The sequence below is a fragment of the Brassica napus genome, chromosome A9 (genome assembly GCF_020379485.1).
Source record: "Brassica napus cultivar Da-Ae chromosome A9, Da-Ae, whole genome shotgun sequence".
Lineage (NCBI taxonomy): Eukaryota > Viridiplantae > Streptophyta > Magnoliopsida > Brassicales > Brassicaceae > Brassica > Brassica napus.
The window spans coordinates 39,701,833-39,723,595 of NC_063442.1; the positions used below are offsets into that span (position 1 = coordinate 39,701,833).

General features: G+C 37.7%; 6 protein-coding genes and 1 non-coding gene across 8 annotated transcripts; 4 read left to right on the top strand and 3 right to left on the bottom strand.

Annotated features, from left to right (window-relative positions):
- Positions 1 to 154: 154 nt before the first annotated feature.
- TRNAV-CAC lies at positions 155 to 228 on the bottom strand. Its single transcript has one exon. It is a non-coding gene; the product is annotated as a tRNA-Val (tRNA).
- Positions 229 to 1,262: 1,034 nt separating this feature from the next.
- Positions 1,263 to 3,169, top strand: LOC106368712 (UBP1-associated proteins 1A-like). Of its 2 annotated transcripts, none has more exons than XM_022692406.2 (2): positions 1,263 to 2,258; positions 3,113 to 3,169. In XM_022692406.2, the coding sequence occupies exon 1, from the start codon at positions 1,333 to 1,335 to the stop codon at positions 2,254 to 2,256; it is 924 nt and encodes a 307-aa protein (XP_022548127.2). In that variant the 5' UTR covers positions 1,263 to 1,332; the 3' UTR covers positions 2,257 to 2,258; positions 3,113 to 3,169. The 2 variants fall into 2 exon arrangements, with proteins under 2 accessions (XP_022548127.2, XP_048597486.1); XM_048741529.1 differs by having other exon boundaries at positions 1,263 to 2,240; positions 2,912 to 3,169.
- A 259-nt stretch (positions 3,170 to 3,428) lies between these two features.
- LOC106368713 (phosphopantothenoylcysteine decarboxylase subunit VHS3-like) lies at positions 3,429 to 5,235 on the bottom strand. The gene is made up of 3 exons (XM_048741530.1): positions 5,000 to 5,235; positions 4,626 to 4,774; positions 3,429 to 3,995 (listed from the first exon to the last, which is right to left on the bottom strand). Exons 2-3 carry the CDS (start codon positions 4,746 to 4,748, stop codon positions 3,585 to 3,587), a joined length of 534 nt encoding a protein of 177 aa, XP_048597487.1. The 5' UTR covers positions 4,749 to 4,774; positions 5,000 to 5,235; the 3' UTR covers positions 3,429 to 3,584.
- A 1,297-nt stretch (positions 5,236 to 6,532) lies between these two features.
- Positions 6,533 to 10,670, bottom strand: LOC106368711 (pentatricopeptide repeat-containing protein At2g22070). Its single transcript, XM_013808733.3, has one exon. The coding sequence runs from the start codon at positions 9,065 to 9,067 to the stop codon at positions 6,683 to 6,685; it is 2,385 nt and encodes a 794-aa protein (XP_013664187.2). The 5' UTR covers positions 9,068 to 10,670; the 3' UTR covers positions 6,533 to 6,682.
- Positions 10,671 to 11,749: 1,079 nt separating this feature from the next.
- LOC106429066 (F-box/kelch-repeat protein At2g44630-like) lies at positions 11,750 to 13,553 on the top strand. Its single transcript, XM_013869808.3, has one exon. It carries the CDS (start codon positions 12,328 to 12,330, stop codon positions 13,372 to 13,374), a length of 1,047 nt encoding a protein of 348 aa, XP_013725262.2. The 5' UTR covers positions 11,750 to 12,327; the 3' UTR covers positions 13,375 to 13,553.
- Positions 13,554 to 15,803: 2,250 nt separating this feature from the next.
- On the top strand, positions 15,804 to 17,546 carry LOC106414478 (F-box/kelch-repeat protein At2g44700-like). Its single transcript, XM_013855126.3, has one exon. The coding sequence runs from the start codon at positions 16,460 to 16,462 to the stop codon at positions 17,516 to 17,518; it is 1,059 nt and encodes a 352-aa protein (XP_013710580.2). The 5' UTR covers positions 15,804 to 16,459; the 3' UTR covers positions 17,519 to 17,546.
- Positions 17,547 to 19,145: 1,599 nt separating this feature from the next.
- On the top strand, positions 19,146 to 21,497 carry LOC106429045 (target of rapamycin complex subunit LST8-1-like). Its single transcript, XM_048741533.1, has 10 exons — positions 19,146 to 19,345; positions 19,424 to 19,558; positions 19,640 to 19,752; positions 19,839 to 19,941; positions 20,081 to 20,158; positions 20,243 to 20,359; positions 20,633 to 20,715; positions 20,804 to 20,883; positions 20,952 to 21,011; positions 21,094 to 21,497. The coding sequence occupies exons 1-10, from the start codon at positions 19,238 to 19,240 to the stop codon at positions 21,201 to 21,203; spliced, it is 987 nt and encodes a 328-aa protein (XP_048597490.1). The 5' UTR covers positions 19,146 to 19,237; the 3' UTR covers positions 21,204 to 21,497.
- Positions 21,498 to 21,763: the final 266 nt, after the last annotated feature.

The window sequence follows — 21,763 nt, forward strand, 5'->3', positions numbered from 1 at the left end:
CTATGGGCCATTAATAACGGGTCTTAAAAGGTAAGTAAAGAATACTTGAGAGTTGATCTTGTATTAGGAATTGTTAACCTTTTTTTGGCTAAGTGATTTGGTAACCTTTTAAATTAAAGACCAAAAGTATTAAAGCTTCCAAAAAATAATGAGATGTCTGAGCCCGGGTTCGAACCGGGGACCTCTAGTGTGTGAGACTAGCGTGATAACCGACTACACCACCCAGACGTTTTTGTTTAAGGAATTATTGTTAGCTATATATACAAAGGGATAGATTTTGGTTTATGGACATGTACATGGTCTCGATAACGGAGCATGCCAATGTATGCAGGAGGATAGAACATGCCCTTTACGCTCAGCCTCCTGGCTAATCAGATGGTTCCTGGTCTTCTTTGATTAGACTTTGAATGGTAGGTTAGGCTAATGACTAATTTGGTAGCTGGGGGACTTGATGTTTTTCAGAATTACCAGACTTTCAATGCTAGGTTATACTGTTTCAGTTTTAGTTTCATAGTGTTCTTTCTTTCTGTCTTTTAAACAAGGTGTTTATCCCCATATGACTCATTCTGAGAGGGAGGTATGTGCTGAAATTCCTAGTTCTCTTATTCTCTGGAAGTTTCATAGTGTTCTGCTTTGTTCTTCTTGCATGCAAAAGACTTCTCTTACCATGATCATATTAGCTTTTCTGTTTTCCCTTTTGGTTATCCCCATTATGATTCTTCCGTATTCTTTCTACCATATCAAAGACGCATCTGGTTTTGTTAACTACTATATGTCATAACTACTGAAAGTCTGTATCTTCATCTGCAGCTGTCTGAAAGTCTGTATCCCGTTTTAAATTGTTTCTTCCTTTACTACCAAAAGTTTTTCAAGACTCTTTCGAAAGCTTCCTGATTATTTCTCTGGGAATAAAGTTGAGTTTCTCTAGCAAAGGTTTTATACACGTCTCCATGTTTTCTTGCTTAAGATTCAATATGTGTTTGGTGGTCCGAAAGGTTTATGTCTTTAAGCCAAACATGTCTTGAAGTTCCTCAGTGAACTGGACATGATTTTGTGTGGTGTTAAGTCGCTGGAAAATGAGTAACTTGTCTTTTATCTGGACCTCGTACGCACGGATCACCGGGTCTGACCCGAATCCGATGTGTCTCGCGACCCGATACTAAAAATTTAGCATTCACAAATCGCGATTGGCTGCTAATTTTAATACTAAACCGCAAAATTAAGCTCAGACGCGCGATAGAAGTTACTAACGCCGTCATAACTATATAGAGAACGGATTCTCAAAAACTCATTACCCGACAAAAAAAAAAACAAACTCGCTACTGTTCTGCAATGGCGAAAACCCTAGACAAATCAAAGAAGCGCAAAATCGTCAAATCCGATAAAACCAACAAGAAGCAGAAGACCAACCAACCCGAATCCTCAACCACGCCGTACTCCACTTCCAGCTCAAGCTCCGACTCCAGCGACTCCGAATCGGAGCAAGAATTCGACCCGGAAGAGCTCCGGGACCTTCTCCAGCCCTACTCCAAGGACCAGCTCGTCGACCTACTCTGCTCCTCTCCCCAGATCGGATCCTCCATCTACTCCTCCGTCCTCGAAGCCGCCGACCGCGACGTCACCCACCGGAAAATCTTCGTCTACGGCCTTCCCTGGGAGACCACCCGCGAGACTCTCTCCGGAGTCTTCGAAGGCTTCGGAGAGATCGAGGAGTGCACCGTCGTCATAGACAAGAACACTGGCAAAGCCAAAGGCTTCGGGTTCGTCACGTTCACGTCGAGGAGAGGAGCCAGAGAGGCGCTCAAGGAGCCCAAAAAGAGGATTCTCAGTAGAACCGCGACGTGCCAGCTGGCTGCGATGGGCCCTGCTGGGTCGGGGAAGGGGCAGGAACAGACTGGTCCTGTGAAGATTAGTTTGGGACAGGCTCAGCAGCAGCAGCAGGTGTTTAACGGTGGTGGAATGGCTGCTGCGTCGCCGTTTATGATTGGGAACCAGTTCCATCCGGTTTATGGAGGTGGGATGATGGCGAATCCAGCTTTAGCGGTGGCTGCTGGTGGAGGAGGGTACATGTATCCGATGTTGGCTAGTGCGTTGGGTCAGATGGGTGGGATTGGTGATCCGGGAGCACTCGGGGCTTACTTTAGAGGAGGTCAGAGTCTTCCTAGTGCTTATTCGGATTCGGATACTGGGAGAAAAGGGAGTGGTAAAGATTCAGAAGCTGCTGGTGGTTCGTTTCAGGGGTACGCGAACTATTAATGGTACGCTTACTTGTTGCTTAGCTATTAGGCTTATTAAGCAGATAAGATTGGTTAAGGTTGTTGAGGTAGTTAAGCATTGTCATTAACGGCCTAAATGAATATTTACTTGGACTGCTTTTCAAGATTTTGATGACAAGATGATGTGTCGTGCGACACGACCAAGATTTTGTTTTTGTTTATTTTCATACCGTTTCAGTCTCTATTTGGTTTTTGGTTTTCCTTTATTCTTTTTTACAGCTTCTGGTTTTGCTATTTTTGTGAGTTCAATTTCATTTTATTATTGGTTTTGTAAGATTGGTGATGGCGGCGGGGATGAAAGTTGTTTGAGCTTTGTTTTCATTCAGTTGCATATTTTGTTTTGTTTATTGGCTTATTTGGGGGTTTTTTAGTGTTGCATTGAGTTTTATGATTTGATCGTGCACCTGGTTTTGGTATTAATGTCTTCATATTAACAGTCACACTGAAGCATGAGCTGCTCGTGATGTTTCTCATTATAGCCTCTCTAGTTTTTTTTTTTTTTTTAAATATAATTTTGATGTTTGTTTGCCCCTTTGGTTTCTTTTGTTTTCATTTTGGTTTCCATCTGTTGGTTTGTTTTTTTTTGTCTTATGTTTTTGATGTTTGGTTTGTTTTCTTGAACTCGAACTTTGCAGATGATGTGAGCTGAGCATGAGAATGATAAAACATGTGGGTTCTGTGATTTCTATTTTGCGTTGTCTTTCTCCCATCTCCGTTTCTTCTGTTTCCCTTTGTCTTTATTGATATTTGTATCAAGTCAGTATACTCGTTTTAGTTTTTTTTTTTGTATGTTTCGGTTTTATTTGACCATTTACTTTCACTTTTGTCGCATGCAGTTTGATAAACAGTCTGTCGGTTACTCATCTAATTTTTCTATAAAGCCGTTTTGTGTATGTTCCTGAGGAGTTCCATGGAGTTTACTTTGGATCATATGAGTTCTCAGATGACCAAGCCTTCTTTTTTCTGTTATGCTTGCATTGTTCGATCTAAGTGAGCGGACACCACCACGGGGTTGAAAATTCTTTTAATACTTTATGATAGCTAAATTGAACCCTTGAAATTGTTTTATATATTTGATGACCTTAGATAGATATGCATATATGATAGATATCTAAGATTGGCTGATGAACAAGGAGCTGCAATAGAACACAGTAAACAAAGGTCTTTTTGATTCATGGAACAACAGAGATTACAGTGGAAGCTAAAGAAGCTGGTGATGATGCCTTAAGACTCTCTTCAGGTAAAACCCACAAGAAGTTTTTGATATTTTGAATCTAAAATGTTAGAAGATCAAAGCGGTTGGGTTGTTTACTTCTTCCTCTTCTTTGGTGGCTGTAGCGCCTCTTCCTCCTCATCTTCTTCCTCTTCTTCCTCCACCTCCTCTTCCTCTTCTTCTTCACCACCATCGTCATCCTCCTCTTCCTCATCATCATCATCATCATTGTTCTCATTTTCGTCGTCATCATCATCATCGTCATTGTCGTCACCCCCTTCAGGTTCATCGTCATCATCATCACCATCTCCAGCTTCACCATTCTCACCAGGACCACTTGCTGATCCTTTCTTGGTCTCCTCTACTTCTTCTGCATCACCGCCTTCTTCTTCGTCTTCCCCTCCATCATCATCACCACTATCACCGTCTTCATTGTTTCCATTGCCTTCCTCTGCATCAACAACCTCGTCTCCGTTCTCTTTAACATCACCCTCCAAGGCAGCGACCTGCAGTTTCATATCCCAGTTTAATCAAAACAAACAATCTATTGTTCAAGTAATAAATAATACGATTCTAAACTGGGCCGAGAAATGCTGAGCTGGGGTCATGGGCTTCTCTTCCTCTTGTAGCACAAAAAGATTATTAATCTAGAAGTAGCATAATATGTGGAATATACCTTTTTGATATTTATTAGGCCCCACAACGTGTATATATTTTAAATAATTTTATCTTTATTCTCCTCATTGAAAAGCAACCGTCCTCAACTAAAATAGCTATTATTATACACCCTTCCAATATTAAATTAGATTTATTTAATTTCTCCAACCACCCATTCCAACGCTTGAAGTCGGTCAAGATAGTTTTGTACAGTATATACAATGTCCAATTTATGTGAAAACGATAAATACATGAACCCATCATATACAAGAAATTATCGTTTTCATCAAATCAATTATTTATTTGGTTTAAAATCAACTATAAATATTTATTTAACATATAAAAAAAAATTGGTTCATGTGAGAGTACTTTTAAACTCTTTTTGGGTCTAATACTATTAAATTTTTTTTGTTAATAATTAATAAGTAACAGAAATGTTAAAGAGAAAAAGTTCGGTAAAGACAGAGAGAGAGACTTGCCTGAGCGAGGAGCTCTACGAAAGAGGAAAGCACAGTAGCCGTTAGAGTCGAAGCGGTGAGCTTTAGCATCGAAGCGCTATCAAGCACCAAGGACGACCACAATCCTTGTTCCTCCCACTCCATTATGTCCCTTCTTTTGTTAGCTAGCTCTGTTGTTCAATGAAATCGTTAGATCTGCCAATAGCAATTACATATATGTAGAAAGAGGACACCAGGAACAACTATAACACATATGAGAGAGGAACACAAAAGTTCTGAAATTTTAACAACATACAAAACAGAACATGTTTGTGTTACAAAAATAAACAAAACAGAACATGTTAACAGAAGAAAAACAAAATTAAGTTTAGAACAAGAAATAGAGAAGAACGTACCGGAAGAAAAAGGAAAGAGAGACTAGAAGAGATAAGCTCTGTTCATGAATGAAAGAGTGTTTTGAGATTTTGTGTGATCAATGAAGAGTTTTCAGAAACTCAGATATAGAGAGAAGAGAGAGAGTGTTCGAAGCTGCCCGTAGTTGTTACTAAGCATCCTCCGGGCACAACGGGCAGGAACTCTTATGTGAGTCATCTTCAAGTTGACATGCCCGAACCTGCCACGTAAGCCAAACAAGTGTGGGTTATGTCATTCATATTATGCCGACCAAGATCTTCTCCTCTTGTATGTAATAATGTATCTATCTTTTTTTTTTTTTCCGTCAATAGTTTTTTAATTAATAGAAACGGGCCAAGCCCAGAAACAAATTACAACAAAAGCCCACTAAACCTATCGGGCTAAAATTCGTTACACAATTGGGCCCAAACCAGCGGCCCACCTTGAGAAACCCTAGACACACACGGGAGTGAAGCGCGGCCGCCTCGCAGATCCGTCTTATCGTCGCGAGGACACGTGTCAACATCCTCGACGTCGAGGGTCACGTGTCGCGAGATCAGCACGTCACACCCGCTTCTCGTCCTCACCGGAGATCGAACCTTAGGATCAACCGGCCACACCGGGACTCCGCAGATCCGAACCTCTTCACCGACTCTTCATCGGCAAGAGCTTATGGGACCCTAATGCCGGAGAGAATCAATCGCCGTGGCGAGATCTCATCCATCCCCGATCACCGCAGCCGCCCAAAGCCTCGCAAGCAACCTCACTCTTTCCGTCGGAAATCAACCTCTCCTCCGACGCGACCAGAAAAAAAAAAACTCAAAACCGCAACTAGACGCCGAAACTAAAAAGAAAAGATGGAAAAATCTAAACCCTAAAAGACTAGGGGACTGAAGCCGGCGACGTAAAGCTGTGATAGCCTTTACCCCCCGGAAGCTAGATCCGACGACGGCGGAACTAAAGAAGCTTCCCCGCCGCGGAGACAAAGGACCGGCGGCGACGGATCTGTGAGAGCCTCCGTCTCCCGGAGCTAGAACTCGAACTATTGACCCCCCCCCTCCTATCCGCAAACCCCGCCGCGACTCCCGAACCGGAACCACACCGGTTGGTGGCTGATCTGAACTCCGGCAAACGGCAACCGAATAAGAGGAAGAACGACATGACCGGATGATTTTACCGAAGGGAAAAGGGCTCCGGCGACGGCACGGACGCTCACGCGCCGGCCGACCGCCGGATCCCCTTTGAGAAGACTTTTCTCTCTCTAACTTTTCTCTGTCGCTGGTTAGGTTAGGAGACAAACAACTTCTGAATAATAATAATGTATCTATCTATGAATTATAATCTTAGTCAATTGGTTAAGTAAAGAAAAGCTTTTTTGTAACAAAGAGAACATATTCTCCTCTTCTCCTAGACTTTTCCTGATTTTTTAATTGTTCTTATTTCCATTTATGCTTTCCCAAAAACATCTCCATCGTTCATATTATCCTTCTCCTTTAACCACCATGATCTCTCCTAGTACTAAAGAGTCTCTCACATGCCACGTCGTCATATTCTCACTAATGATGTTCATGGAACTTACATAGCAATACAACATACTAAAGCAGTAAAGAGTAAAACTTTTGTTGGTTTACCTCAAATCTCTACGTTTGGTAAGTATTATTGTACACTGTCTTTTAGTTAGATCATCACCAGTAGTCCCGGCAAGAACAAAACCCATTTTTGAAATGGTGAAACCTTGTGGCGTCTCTCACTATTATCTCCCTTCCCACAAGCTTGGAGATAAACTTTATAGCCGTATGACAATCATTACACACTCTCAGATTCTTCATGATCCTTAACGTGGCTTTATCCGGTGTGCTAATCAGCCCAAACGCTATCGCTAGCTTCTCGCTATGGTGCCTCAGAATCTGCTCCTTAACCTCTTCTTCGAGGTCGTGCAGCACAGAAGCAGTGTCGGGAACATAACCCATTTTCTTGATCTCGTCCCATATCTTCTTCATGGTCACGTAGATCTCCTTCTTCTGCGGATGAACCCCGTCTTCCACTCCAAAGACATGGACTTTATGCTTCACTTCGATCCAGCTAAACCCTTGCTCCTTCTTCACTCTACCATCTTTCATCGACTTCCTTATCTTCGCGGATTCGTCCCATTTCCCGCAAGCTGAGTATAAGTTAGCCAAGGCTGAGTACGCTCCGCTGTTCTCTGGCTCGATTCGAAGCAGCCTCTCTGCTGCAACTTTCCCAAGATCGACGTTCTTGTGAACCCTGCAAGCAGAGAGCAGTGACCCCCACGTCACCACATCCGCCTCAACCGGCATCTTTTCAATGAACTCATGCGCCTCCTGCAATAAACCAGCGCGTCCGAACAGGTCCACCATACAAGCGTAGTGGCTAAGCGTAGGCTCAATCTTATCAACGTTCTTCATCATGTCAAAGTACCGACGCCCTTCATCGACCAAACCAGCGTGAGTGCAAGCAGAGAAAACACCAACATACGTTATGTGATCAGGTCTTAGTCTCTCCGTCAGCATAGTCTCAAAGAGCTCGAGCGCTTCCTCCGCGTGGCCGTGTTGTCCCAGCGCGATTATCATCGACGTCCAAGACACTGTATCCCTCTCGCAGCGTATCAACTCAAACGCCCGCCTCGCGGACGCAATGCAACCCGCCTTTGAATACATCGTTATCAAAGCGTTGCTGACGGATACCGAGTACACTTCCCCTGACTTCACAGCGCTCCCGTGGATCTGCTCGCCGTGACTCAAAGATGCTAAGCTCGACGCTACGCTTAGCATCGCCGCGAGCGTGTAACCGTTTGGTCTCTGCCCTCCTTCTTCTCCAACCATTGATCTGAAAAGGCTTATCGCTTCGCCGTACAAACCGTGCTGCTCGTATCCAACGATCATAGCGGTCCACGCAACTACGTCGCGGTCTTTCAACGAGTCGAATATAACCTTAGCTTGGTTCATGTCTCCAAGCTTGATGTACCCATCGAGTAAAGCTGTAAGGCCTTCGATCTTGAGATCAGCGTGGCCTCTCTGTTCAACGAGCCTCCTCGCAGTGTCAACCCCTCCACACCTCGAGTACATAGAGATCATAGCGTTCAACACAATCCCAGAGATATCAAACCCTGTTGCAACGATATGAGAATGAATCTGCTTACCAAAAGAAAGTCTCTCAAGATTTGCACAAGCGGATAACACACTAGAGAGAGTGAACCTATCCGGCGACAACAGAGAGGAGGACTCTCTAAGCATCTTTGAAAACGTATCTAAAGCTCTGAGGTCGTACCCGCGCTGATTGTAACCAGCGATCATAGAGTTCCAAGTGACGATATCCTTCTCAGCCATTCGCTCAAACTGAGCCGTGGCAAGATCAATCTCACCAACCTGCATGTGCAAAGCAATCACAGCGTTCAAGCTAGAGATATCTCTAACCACCATTCGATCGAAAACAACTCTAGCCATCTTAGCATCACCGCATTTCGCGTACATGCTAAGCAGCGAGTTCGAAACCGAGACGTTACTCGAAAGGCCAAGCTTGAGGACGAAAGTGTGAACCTTTCTACCTGTTTCCACACACCCGGTGGCAGCAACCGACGCAAGAACGTTCGTGAGCGTGTACTGCGTCGGCGCAACCCCACCTTCCTCCTTCATCATCATCTCACCCATAGTTCTTACAGCCTTTCGGTACAGGCCTATCTTCTTGAACCCTACGATCATCGTGGTCCACGAGACAGAATCCTTCTTTGGCATTTGATCGAAGAACTCGCGTGCGGAGCTCATGTCTCCTCGTTTGGCGTAGGCGGAGAGAACCGTGTTCCATGAGAAAGCGGTTCTCAGAGGCATTTCGTCGAACAGTTTGCGTGCGTGGAGAGCGTTGCCGGTTTTTGAGTAGACGTTGATTAGATTGTTGATGAGGTAGACGCTGAAGAAGAGGCCTGATTTGATGACGCGGCAATGGACCAGTTGAGCTGTGAAACGGGCATTATTGGACTTGAGAGGAGTTTGAAGGAGATTGGTGCAGAGTTCTAATAGAGTATGTGACGAAGGTGGAACATGAGCATCCATCATTGGGACGCTGACAGAGATATAAACGTACAACTTCAGAAGTGTTCTGTAGGAAAATCTCTAATAAAGGTGACAAGTTTGCGTTTCAAATGTTGAACGTGGCGCTAAAGGAAAAAGAGTGAAAAAAATTTGTATTCTTTTTCTGAAGTCAAGAGTGAAATCTACTCTATTAAAATAGAAGTCACAACATCATTTCATGTGTGATTTTTTAAGTTGGACCATTCCTTAAAAAAAAACTTAAATGAATTTTTTTATACATATTTGAATTATTCTAACTATTCTAAGAAAATCAAATAGATATTCCTATATTTTCTCTTAATTACATTTGAATAAAATCTTTTCATATCTTTTTTTACAATATAAATATGTATTTCGTATTTATTTAAAATATAAATGTTTATTTTGTTTTTCACTTGACAAACCTTTTAAATAATATATTAATTTCGTAATTATTTAAAATATTAATTTATATTTCATTTTTTACTAAAATAAACCTTTTAAGTATGTAATTAATTTTTTGATTATATTAAACTCATGTACAATTTTTATTAATTTATGATATTAATTTAACATAATATTTTCAATTAAGTCTCTCATCTCTAATATTTAAGATTTGTTAATTTAGAATTTTGTACCACACTGCTGAAAATATGCTATCAATATGAATGATCGGTCTAGAAATGCTATTTTGAAAGTACATTCCTTTTTTGTTATTATAGTGGCCGGTTTAGTTTTATTTTCAATAATAGAAGTATATGGCTACTTTGTTTACAAAAAAAAAGATAATTAAGTTTATTTTTATATAGACCATATCTATATATTATTCATTAATATATATTTTTTTGTTTCTTTTATCTTGTGCAATAGATATTGTACCAATTTATGTCATTAACATAAATGACAGATGAATGATTGAAAAAAATATCTTTCATGTGATTATTTTGTTTTCAGTGTGTTTATTATCAAATTTAGTTGTAAGTTTAAGTGTTAATTATATAACATGATGTATGATGGATGAATAATTTCAAATAAAAGTTTAACATTGAAAATTTCATTGTAAATAATCCAAGAGTTTTGGGATTAAAAAAGTCTAACACCAATAGACAACATAAGAAACCTCAAAAACATAGATAATAATGAGAAAATTCATGTTTACAAGATCAAAAACAAACACAATGCATTACAATTTCCGATTTAATAATTTAAATGAAGCGGACGTGTTATAAAGTACGGTACTTAATATAGGTTATTCAGTCAAAGATTAAATTCATACAAATAATTCGATCAACATATATGTATGACCAAAACCTAAAATACAAGTATAATCATATAGAAATTAGCATTTAAGTTAATATAAAATTGAACAGAATTTGTCGTAAATATCATATAATTTAAGGTTTTAGTTAGTGTTCATGTTTTAATAAAAGATATCACTAATAATTTGAAACACTAAATTAAATAACTGCATGCAAACTATAAAAATTGTTGGTTTTAAAAATATTAAATTAAACTATTAGTAATATAGTAAATGTTAAATCAAATATTTATATATATAAAAATGAAAAATAATCACCCGCACGGTTGTGCGGGTCGATATCTAGTTTTTTGTTAAAGGTGTCGACAATGCGTTTCAAATGTTGAACCATTAAGTTCAATCTTTGTTCGTGTTAAATGATATTGCTATCTTAATCAAAACTCGCTAGGTTATTAATATGCTAATCATATGGTTTTTTTATCCAAAAAAAAATCATATGATTTAGTATCATTTAATTTAGTGTTTAAGTTACATATAATGTTTATGCGAGATATATTGCTTGGACATACAATTTTGGTTCAATCTGATTCAGTTGGTTAGCTTATACTTTGTATATTAATTGAGAAATATTACAGCATTGTTTTGTAAGTTGTAATAACCGTAGGCATGAACACGAGTTGAACTCATGCAGTTTGGGTATCTAACATTAATATTAGAGTAATTGCAGTGTTTTGAAACCCGACATGGATCTGCAGTTTAACCAATAAACCCAGTGACCCAGAAAAAATCCGGTTTGAGTTTTATGAAAAACTCATTATTTAGAAATCCGCAAAAACCCGTAAAACCCTGGAACCCGATACCGGTTGAACCACGATTGAACCAATAAATAACTTTTACTCTTTTTTTAGTTTTTAGTTTATGTTTTATATTCTAAGTTTTCAATTGAAAAGTTAGGTGCTGACAAAAAAAAAGTTAAGTTTTTTCTTTTCAGTTTTATATTTGTAATTTATAGATTTTAATGAAGATTTTTCACTATGCCACCTAAAAAAAATGAAGTGAACGATGATAGAGAAAATCAAAATTAGTTGATGTGATTTGGTGTTAGTTTATTTCTGTTATTGACAATTTATTACAAATGATCTTTTACTTTTAGTTTATTTTGAATTTGAAGTTAATTTATTATTCACATTAGATATTTAAATATTTGTGAGTTTTATATCTTGATTTTTTTAGATGTTATAACTCTTACTTTGTTAAATAAAATTTTAAATAGTCTAAACTATTTTTTTTGATATTTTGCATGTCAAATGAAAATAAAAATATAAAAACTAAAGTTAAATATTTGTTAAATACTTTTTAAACATAAAGTATATACATATCCAAACTATTATTTTATGTTTTAAAAAATATTTAGAAAATATTAAACTTTAGTTTTTATATATTTATTTTCATAGCTGATAGATTATTATATAATAAAATTTATTTATTTATTAATCCGCGGTTCATCTGTGGTCGACCCAGTAATCTAGCGACCCGGTAAGTCGTCCGGTTCAGTGTCCGGGCCGGGTTTAAAAACATTGACCACTAGATTAAATTATTTTTAAAAAATTAAGATCGAAAATTATTTTTATTATTTAAAGGCCTGAAACTCATGCTTCTACAACTTTTTATTAGGGTCCGCCTGCCTGTCGATAATATCAAACAGAGTAGCTAAACTTTTTTAATACTTTTTAACTGTTTTAAACTTACAAATTTCTGAATTCTACTATTTGATATCAAAAATAAGTATTTGAAAATTTGAAATAAATTCGGGACGAGCAACGAAACACTAGGAACGAGTAATTGTCTAGCCCTAGTTAATATAAAGTTCTTGTCTCGTCGTATAAAAAGATCAAAGAGTCGTATTCATTATGGTCAAACTCATAAATAGTAAATATCTAACGAACTTTGATAATCTTTCTTGCGCTCTCTAACGCCGACGAGCCACCGCGAAAACATCAACCACTCAATGCCGCCGCCGTCGCCCTCGTTTTCTTCACTTCCCGTCGAAATCGTCTTGGAAATCTTAGCTCGCGTCCCGAAACGCTTTCACCCGATCCTCTCTTGCGTCTCCAAGACCTTCCGCAGTCTTCTTCATTCGCCGGAGATACACAAGACTCGCTCTCTCCTCCGCAGAGACTCGCTCTTCATCTGCTTCGTCGAAAAAACAGATCAACAATGGTTCACTCTCCGCAGAGCCGAGAATAACAACCCGACAGAAGAGAAGAACCACTTCGTCTCCATCGACCTCGCGTTCCCTTGTGAGACCGAGAAAGAGCCCTCCGTCGTCGCCATAGGGGCGGAGATCTTCTTTATCTGCGGATCGTTCTATCCTTCGTCGGCCATGTGGGTTCTTGATTCAAGAACCGGGACGTTTCGCCGAGGACCTAGCTCGAGAGCTGCTAGGTTATGCAAAAGCGTCGGGGTGGTCGGGAGCAAGGTGTACGTGATCGGGAGCTATAGAGACGACGAGATACACGTGGAGGCTTTTGACACGAAGACGAACACGTGGGAGCTAGCGCCGGTTCCTGAGGATCAAGATTGGTGGAGTTCGGATGCGACCGTGTCGTTAAACAGGAAAGTCTGTGCGTTACATTTCTCTAGCGATGCTAATTGCTACGATACTAGAGACGGGTCTTGTGAGAGTTTAGATTTGCCTAAGGGTGAACGGTTGTGGAGAAGTAGAACGGGTGGTTATGTGATGAACAATGTGCTCTACGTTTATTACGCTAGGTTCGGGTTGATGTGGTATGACTCTGAGATGAGGCTATGGAGAGTGGTTAATGGTTTGAGTCATCTCAACAAGGTCCGGTCTGTTGCAATGGCGGAGTATTATGGAAAGTTGGCGTTCTTGTGGGAAGATGGTGTGAGTGGTGAAACTAAGGAGGTTTGGTGTAGAATGATTGCTTTGGAGAGGAGTGAAAGAGGGGTTCGTGGGATAGCTGAAGCGTCTCAACTTCTGGGGAGCGTCCCTCGTGGCTATATACTGCAGCATTGTCTCTATGTTTCAGATTAGAGAGAGTAGTGTGTCCCTCGTAGCTATAGATAAAATGTCCTTATATGAACTACTTTGTTATAGATCCACCAGCCTTATATGAACTTTAGACATGTGCTTTTGTCATAGGATCTCATTGATTAAGCCAAGGATGTTTCTTTACATTCCTACTTCTATGTTTAAGTTTTGATTGTCAGATACATGGACTTGTCCTCTATATTTTCAGCAGTAGTAGCATATTCAATTCTTGAACTCTTGCTTTCTACAACTATTTTTTATGATATTAGATTTGTAGATTCTCTCACATATAGTGGTTGCTACTTGCAAACACTGGAACTGGACTATGTGCTCTGTTTATGTTAGTGATTAAAAAATTCCCACGAATTATATCCCATGTCCTGAAAGTAGTTACAATAAGATGGTTTGATATCTTTGGAACTAACTTGTGTCTCACGTTTCCTTAAAAATGCTAGCTTCGTTTTGCAATGATCTTAATATTGATGCAAAACCGAATATACTAGAGGATCAGTTGTTACTGTTGAACAATAGTGAAAGATCATTTTATTAGGTTAATAAAGACCATTGTGTTTTACTATGACCTGGCTCCCAAAGTCTCCGATAGCTGCTGTGAGTTTTTCTTCTTCTTAATTTTATCTTTGATTAAATAATGGGAAATTGGGTTCAATAACATTTAAAAAAAAAACATAATTCACTATCTAACTAAAATACCTATATACCACCTTCCCTCCTCTTTTATCTTCCCCTATTTCTAAAAATCTAATTACCTTTTTTTTTTATTATTCCACAAATAAATCCATAAATAATTTGATTTTGTAGCTGATCCGGTGAGAGCTCACCATTTGCTTGTATTCACTCAACACCGGCTTAGATTGTAGTAATGTTTTTTTTTCCTTAACAAATTGTAAGTCAACCACACAAGCGTGGTTGAGTTGTACGATCAAAACCGAACCTAAATAACCAAAATCTAACCAAAACTTTTAAATATACGAATAATTCTATATTTTTATATCTAAAATAACCGAACAGACCACATCGAACCGAACGAACACTAGAATATATAAAATATTAATTATCATACTATTAGTTGAAAATATACTTAAGTGAAAACATTATAATTTAATTGGTTCTACAATGTGCATGTCAAATGTGACTCATTTCCACATAGGATTATTCTCTTAAAACTTGCCGACATGGCTAATGCAAGATTAACTTAACTAAATCATTATTAATTACCGCAATTTCAATCTCGATTCATGTTAAATCATGTTATCCTAATCAAAACTTGCTAAGTTATTAAGATGTTAATCATTTGGTTTAATATGATATTATAATTTTGATGCATATTTTAAATATATACTTATCATATATTTTTAATTCGAACCACACATATACTTATCATTTAATTTATTGTTTAAGTTACATATAATGTTTATGTGATATATATGGTTGGGATACATAATTTTGGTATTTTTGTGTATTTAAGAATTACTTGGTAAATAATACTCAAATAAAAAAAGACATGAAAGTTTATTTTGTTTACTCTTTTAAGGAGAAAACTAGATTTTGACCCGCGCTTAAAAAGCGCGGATTTGTTTTCGAAATTAAATAATGTTTTTAAATGAATTTCTATATAATATAGTGTATAGGTTTGACGCGAATCGAACCGTACTAAACTGAAAAAACCGAAAGCAAAAGTGAACTGAATTTCATAAATAACATAACATATCATATATCTTTAAAACCAGAAAATTGAAACCGGACTGGGAATCAAATGGACACCTGAATTTTAAAAATAAAATTATATGCTTACAATTATTAATAAAATTAAATTTATGATTGCTAAAATAGACGTGAGAATAATATTAATTTTATTAATAGGTCTAAGAGAATTTAATATTGTTGTGCATGTGTCATTTATAAAGGATATCTGGAATGCATAACATTATTCTGCATGTATAATATTAATTTTATTAATAGGTTTAAGTGAATTTAATATTATTATGCGTGTGTCGTTACAATATAATTCTTTAATTTTAAATAATTAATAACTCTATATGCAATTATTCATGAATTATAAAATAAATCGCTATTTTGAATATCAATAAAAAGTCATTTATTGTTCTTGATAGAATGCAATAATATGTTTTTAATCAAAGAAGTTCATTATATTATTAATGTAATAAAAACATATTTTTAAATTAATAAATAGCATGCAATATATTTTAAAAAGGATTATGTGTGATATACTCATTTAAATACCTTGCAATGCGGGAATATATTGGTGAGGAGGTTACGGAAGTTGAAAATATATTGTTTATAGATTTTGTTAACAAAGAGTTAAGAAGAATATAATATGTGTTAGAATTGGGAAGGGATATGTACATAGCAATATATGCGGTTGCAGTAGTGCTTTTAAATTAAAGATAAAATCATATGTGGTTGTTATAGTGGTTAACTCACAGTAAAAATTGGATAAATATACATAATAATATTATTGAGTAATGTAGTGTTACAAATATATAAGATAAGATCAAAATAAAAATTAAATCTAATGAAAGGGTCCAACAACTTTGCATAAGTAGATTTTTTCAGAATGTTTCTCTTTTAATAGTATAGATACGAGAGTTACTCTAAATAATTATTTGTACATATTATAAGAATAAAACTGAACAAAAACACGAGTCTCTCGATATAGGAACATTACCTACTTTTCACTATAACAAAAAGTGTATTCTGCAAGAAGTAACCGATAATATCAAGTCGAGTAGCTAATTTTTAATACTTTTTAATTGTTTTATACTTACAAATTTCTCAATTCTAGTACTTGGTATCCGACTTGAAAACAATGAATACTTGAAAATTTAAAACAAATACGGGAAGAGTAAAACGTGTATTGAGTAATTCTCCGCAGCCCTAGGGCCCCTACCCCTAGTTATACAAAGTTCTAGTCTCGTCGTATAAAAAGATAAAAGAGTCGTATTCATTTGTGTCAAACTTTCCCTAAATAGTCAATATCTAAAGTCTCGTATCCATTCATTCGCGGCTCTCTAACGCCGACGAGCCACCGCAAAACATCAACCACTCAATGTCGTCGCCGCCGTCGTTTTCCTCACTTCCCATCGACATCGTCGTGGAAATCTTAGCTCGCGTCCCGAAACGCTCTCACCCGATCCTCTCTTGCGTCTCCAAGAACTTCAGCCGTCTTGTTCGTTCGCCGGAGATATACAAGATTCGCTCTCTCCTCCGCAAAGACTCACTCTTCATCTGCTTCGTCGGCAAAACGGGTGCGCAATGGTTCACTCTCCGAAGAGCTGAGAACAACAACCCGACGACAGAAGAGAAGAACCGCTTCGTCTCCATCGACCTCGCGTTTCCTTCTCAGACCGAGCAAGAACCCTGCGTCGTCGCCATAGGCCCGGAAATATTCTTTATCTGTGGATCATTCAATCCTTCGTCAACCATGTGGATTCTTGATTCAAGAACCGGGACGTTTCGCCAAGGACTTAGCTCGAGAGCTGAAAGGCTATGCAGAAGCGTGGGTGTAGTCGGAAGCAAGGTGTACGTGATCGGGATCTATAGAGACGCCGACGAGATGCACGTGGAGTCATTTGACACGAAGACGCAGACGTGGGAGCTAGCGCCGGTTCCTGAGGATCAAGGCTGGTGGTGGAGCTGGGCCCCAACTGTGTCGTTGAACAGGAAAGTTTGTGCGTTACGTGTTTCTGGCAATGCTAGGTGCTACGATCCTAGAGACGGGTCTTGTGAGAGTTTAGGTTTGCCTAGTAAGGATAAATGGTTGTGCAGAACGGGTGCTTGTGTGATGAACAATGTGCTCTACGTTTATTACGCTAGGTTCGGGCTCATGTGGTATGACTATGAGATGAGGCTGTGGAGAGTGGTTAGTGGTTTGAGTCATCTCAAAAAGGTTCGGTCTGTTGCGATGGCGGAGTATTACGGAAAGTTGGCGTTCTTGTGGGAAGATGTTGAGGTTGGTGTGAGTGGTAAAACTAAGGAGGTTTGGTGTAGAATGATTGCTTTGGAGAGGAGTGAAAGAGGGGTTCATGGGATTGCTGAAGCGTCTCAACTTCTGGGGAGTGTCCTTCGTGGCTATATACTGCATCATTGTCTCTCTGTTTCAGATTAAAGAGAATAAAGTGTCCCTCGTTGCTATAGATAGAATGTCCCACGTTGCTATAGATAGAATCTCATTGATTAAGCAAATGATGTTTCTTTACATTCCTACTTCTTTGTTTAAGTAGTTTGATTGTCATATACATGGACTTGTCCTCTATATTTTCAGCAGTAGTAGCATATTCAATTCTTGAACTCTTGCTTTCTACAACTATTCGGTTAGGTCGTTTGTATGATATTAGATTTGTAGATTCTCTCACCTGGTGGTTTGCAACTTGCAAACACTGGAACTGGCCACTATGGGCCTGACTGGTTCAACCGCAGCGGTTGCGGTTGCGGTTGCGGGAGTTTGCGGATGCGGGTGGTTGCGGTTTCTAGCGGTTTTAAGAGATTTGTACGACTGGTTCTGCGGTTAGAAATTGGTGCGTTTGCGGGATACTTATGACTGGTTAACTACCAAATGCAGCAGCGGTTAAATAATAAATTAATAATATTTACATTTTATACAATTATAAAAATATCAAAAATAATAATATTATAATAAATATAAAAGTTATATTTAGAAAGTTACAATTTAATTTTTTTTTAAATATAGAAAATATTTTTATTTTAGAGTTTTATAATATTAATTAAAATATAATAGATATATTTTAGCATTTTTATAATTCCAATTTATTTTTTTTATTGAATATTTTTATTTTTGTATTTATATTGTTTTGGAAAAAAAGAAATTTTTTTTATCCTCTCGCAACCGCCCGCAACCGCAAACGCTAGCTGGAACCAGCTTTTGAATTTATGAGGTTCAGAGCGATTTAGAGTGGTTTGGAGCGGTTTGAGTGATTGTTGCGAAACGCCAACAACCGCTACCAACCGCAAAAGCTGCGTTTGCGGGTGGTAGCGGGAAAACCAGTCATACCCTATATATGTGCTTTGTTTTTTTGTTAATGATGAACAAATGCCGACGACTTATATCCCATGTCCTGAAAGTATTTACAATGAGATGGTTTGGTATGTTTGGAACTGACTTGTATTTCACGTTTCCATAAAAATGCTAGCTTCTTCTTGCAAATGATCTGAATATTTATGCAAAACCGAAAAAAACTAGAGGATCAGTTGTTATTGTTGAACAATCGTTTTATTAGGTTAATATGAACCATTGTGTTTTACTATGATCTGGCTCCGAAGGTCTCGGATAACTTCTTGAAGTTTTTTTCCTCTTTATTTTTTTATCTTTAATTAAATAATTTGATTATGTATAGTAGCTGATCCTGCTCATCATTTGCTTGTATTCAATCAATACCGGCTTAGATTGTATTGTTTTTTTTTTCTCAACAGATTCTAAGTGTGACTTTTTAAGTCAAAGATATCTGATAGGTAAGTCAAAAGAAAATAAGGGTTTTTTCCTTTAGGAAATATACAAAACAGTATAAATTTGGTAGTTTATAAAATATATCATTTGAAGTAATTTGTATAAGATTTTCTTTACCATAAAAGGTTCTTTGTATTTTTTTTTAGTGGAAATTATCATATCCAACTCAACAATTAGATAGATTTTGTGATTATATACACTTGTAGATAAGATTCGAACGCAGTAAATGAGAAATTGCATTTTGTAATATTTCAATTAGCAGATATAAGATGCTTCTGTCTGAAATTTAGCACATAAATCATATTTAACAAAGTTTTCTTCTTCAATAACAAAGATTCTTGTAAGGATAATAAATCTAGCAAAATGAGTCAGCCTTCCGTGATTATCGCAACTGCTAGCTACGATTATACAATCCGATTCTGGGAAGCCCAATCCGCTAGCTGTTACCGTGCCATCAACTGTCCTGCTGTGGTCTCTCTCTCTCTCTATATATATATATCTTGATAATGATGAAAATTTTCACTTTATCTAAAACATTTTTCATTATAGCCTCAAAGAGAGCTCGATGAAGGCCGTAACCCTCAGCATGTGAACAAGCTCGAGATAAGCCCAGATAAGCGTTACCTAGCAGCAGCTTGCAACCCTTATATACGGCTCTTTGATATCAATTCCCATCATGGACATGTATATATATCGTTTATTTTATCTTTATTTAAATGTGGTTTTTGGTTTCTTGGACATGGAGTCTTACGTGAGCATCTTTAGGTGAGGACTTTTGTTGGACACACCAGCAATGTTATGGCCGTTGGGTTTCATGCTGATGGCAATTCGATGTACTCAGGATCAGAGGATGGCACAGTTAGGATCTGGGACTTGAGGTACAATTCAGCTGAAATCAATGCTAGTTAATTAAAGACATACATGTTCTTAGCAACACTTTGTCGACTCGTAAACCGAAATGTAGGGCTCCTAATCGACCAGAGGTGTACGAACGGAATTGCCTAAAGGCATATCACTTGGATGGAAGTGTTACCCCAATTAACACAGTTGTTTTACATCCAAATCAGGTACATCAAGTCTAGCTAACTCGTGTATATATATGTTAGTGCTTGTTGTTGTTGACAATATATATATGTATCAGCTTTCTTTATTTGGTAACGAGAGTTGTGTGTGTTATCACACTATCTAATTGGTAAAATGGTACAGATTGAACTGATATCTGGAGACCAAGATGGAATTATACGTGTATGGGATACCAGAATGAATTCATGTACCATTGAACTGGTACAGTTCTTTATACTGTAGTTACATTATAATTACGTAAAATCATTTGATAAATCACACTCGGGTGTGTAACTATATATATAGGTACCAGAACCTGATACAGCTATACGGTCTTTATCGGTTATGAGGGATGGGACAATGTTGGCTGCTGCTAACGACGGTGGCACATGTTTTATATGGAACATCTTGCGTGAAAGTCAGGTATTCTTCTCATTAAATTCGTTGGATACAAGTGTTTATTTGTGTTCTATTGGTGATCGTACATGGACAGAGCCAGTTGCATTGTCCATGTCCTTATATACGACCAGTCTACATTCCCTAAGGTTTTAAGAAGTAGTTGTGTTGTAATTGTGCATGCAATTTAAAATTTAATTCCACTATGTACCAATAAGTGCATTCTTAAAGGGGATGACTGAATCAGTCGATAGAACATCTCAAAAAAAAAATTGATAAATAATTTTCCTTATTTTGCAGGTGACAACCGAGTTTGAGCCCATTCATAAGCTTCAAGCTCATGATAGACAGATCCTTAAATGTGTCCTATCTCCTGACAACAAGTAATGCCTTTCTTAAATCTTTTTCCTAAAAATTTTTCCTAGTTCTCTCCAAACCTTGGAAACTTTTACATAAATATTTGTTAATCAGATATCTAGCGACTGCATCCTCTGATAAAACTGTCAAAATCTGGAACGTCGACAGTTTCACGCTAGATAAAGTGTTAACAGGTATGATCTCCATGTATTTAACGTCTTATTTTATTCTCAAGTTTAAAATCATCAATCTTATTTAACAGGACATCAGAGATGGGTCTGGGACTGCGCCTTCTCAGTGGATGCAAAATTTATTTTAACAGGTACTAATCTCTATCCACTTGAACACTTGTGCGAGACATAAGAAGAGTCTTTAAACTGGTTTTGATTCTGTAATTTGCACAGCATCATCGGACATGACGGCTAGATTGTGGTCGATGGAAGAGGGAAACGAACTGAGAGTGTACCGAGGTCATAACAAAGCAATTGTGTGTTGTGCACTCAATGATGTCTAGATTGTGGTCGATGGAAACGGGAAGAGAACTGAGAATGTACCAAGGTCATCTCAAAGCAAATGTGTGTTGTGCGCTCAGTGGATAATCTTGAATAAGAATCAAAAAGGCTAAATTAATTATGGACAAGTTATGATTATGAAACTTGTGTTGTTTGTGTTTTAGAAAACTCTTTTAGATTTCAACCGGATTCATTTTAATTGCTCCTCTCTGATCTCGTCGTGATTAAACATTTCTCCCTACATTTAAAAGCTCGAAACATATGGAACCTCGTTTAGATGTTATACAAAAAAAATCTGCCAATGATTAGCTGCAACAAATATTGCATTATTTTCTTATTTCTAGATAGGCAAATTAAGTGGTCTCGTTTGTTCCGTATGCACTCAATGCTTATAATTAAGAAATGCGGTCTAAACCCTCTTCTAGTTTGTAAAAGCATTTTCTCTCATATACTAACACATCTATGTTTCCTAATCATTTTTAAATGCTACAACTAGTTTAATTTATTTTCTCTTACTACTAGTAGTAAACATTCGATGCATTAACTACCCAAAATGAAGGTT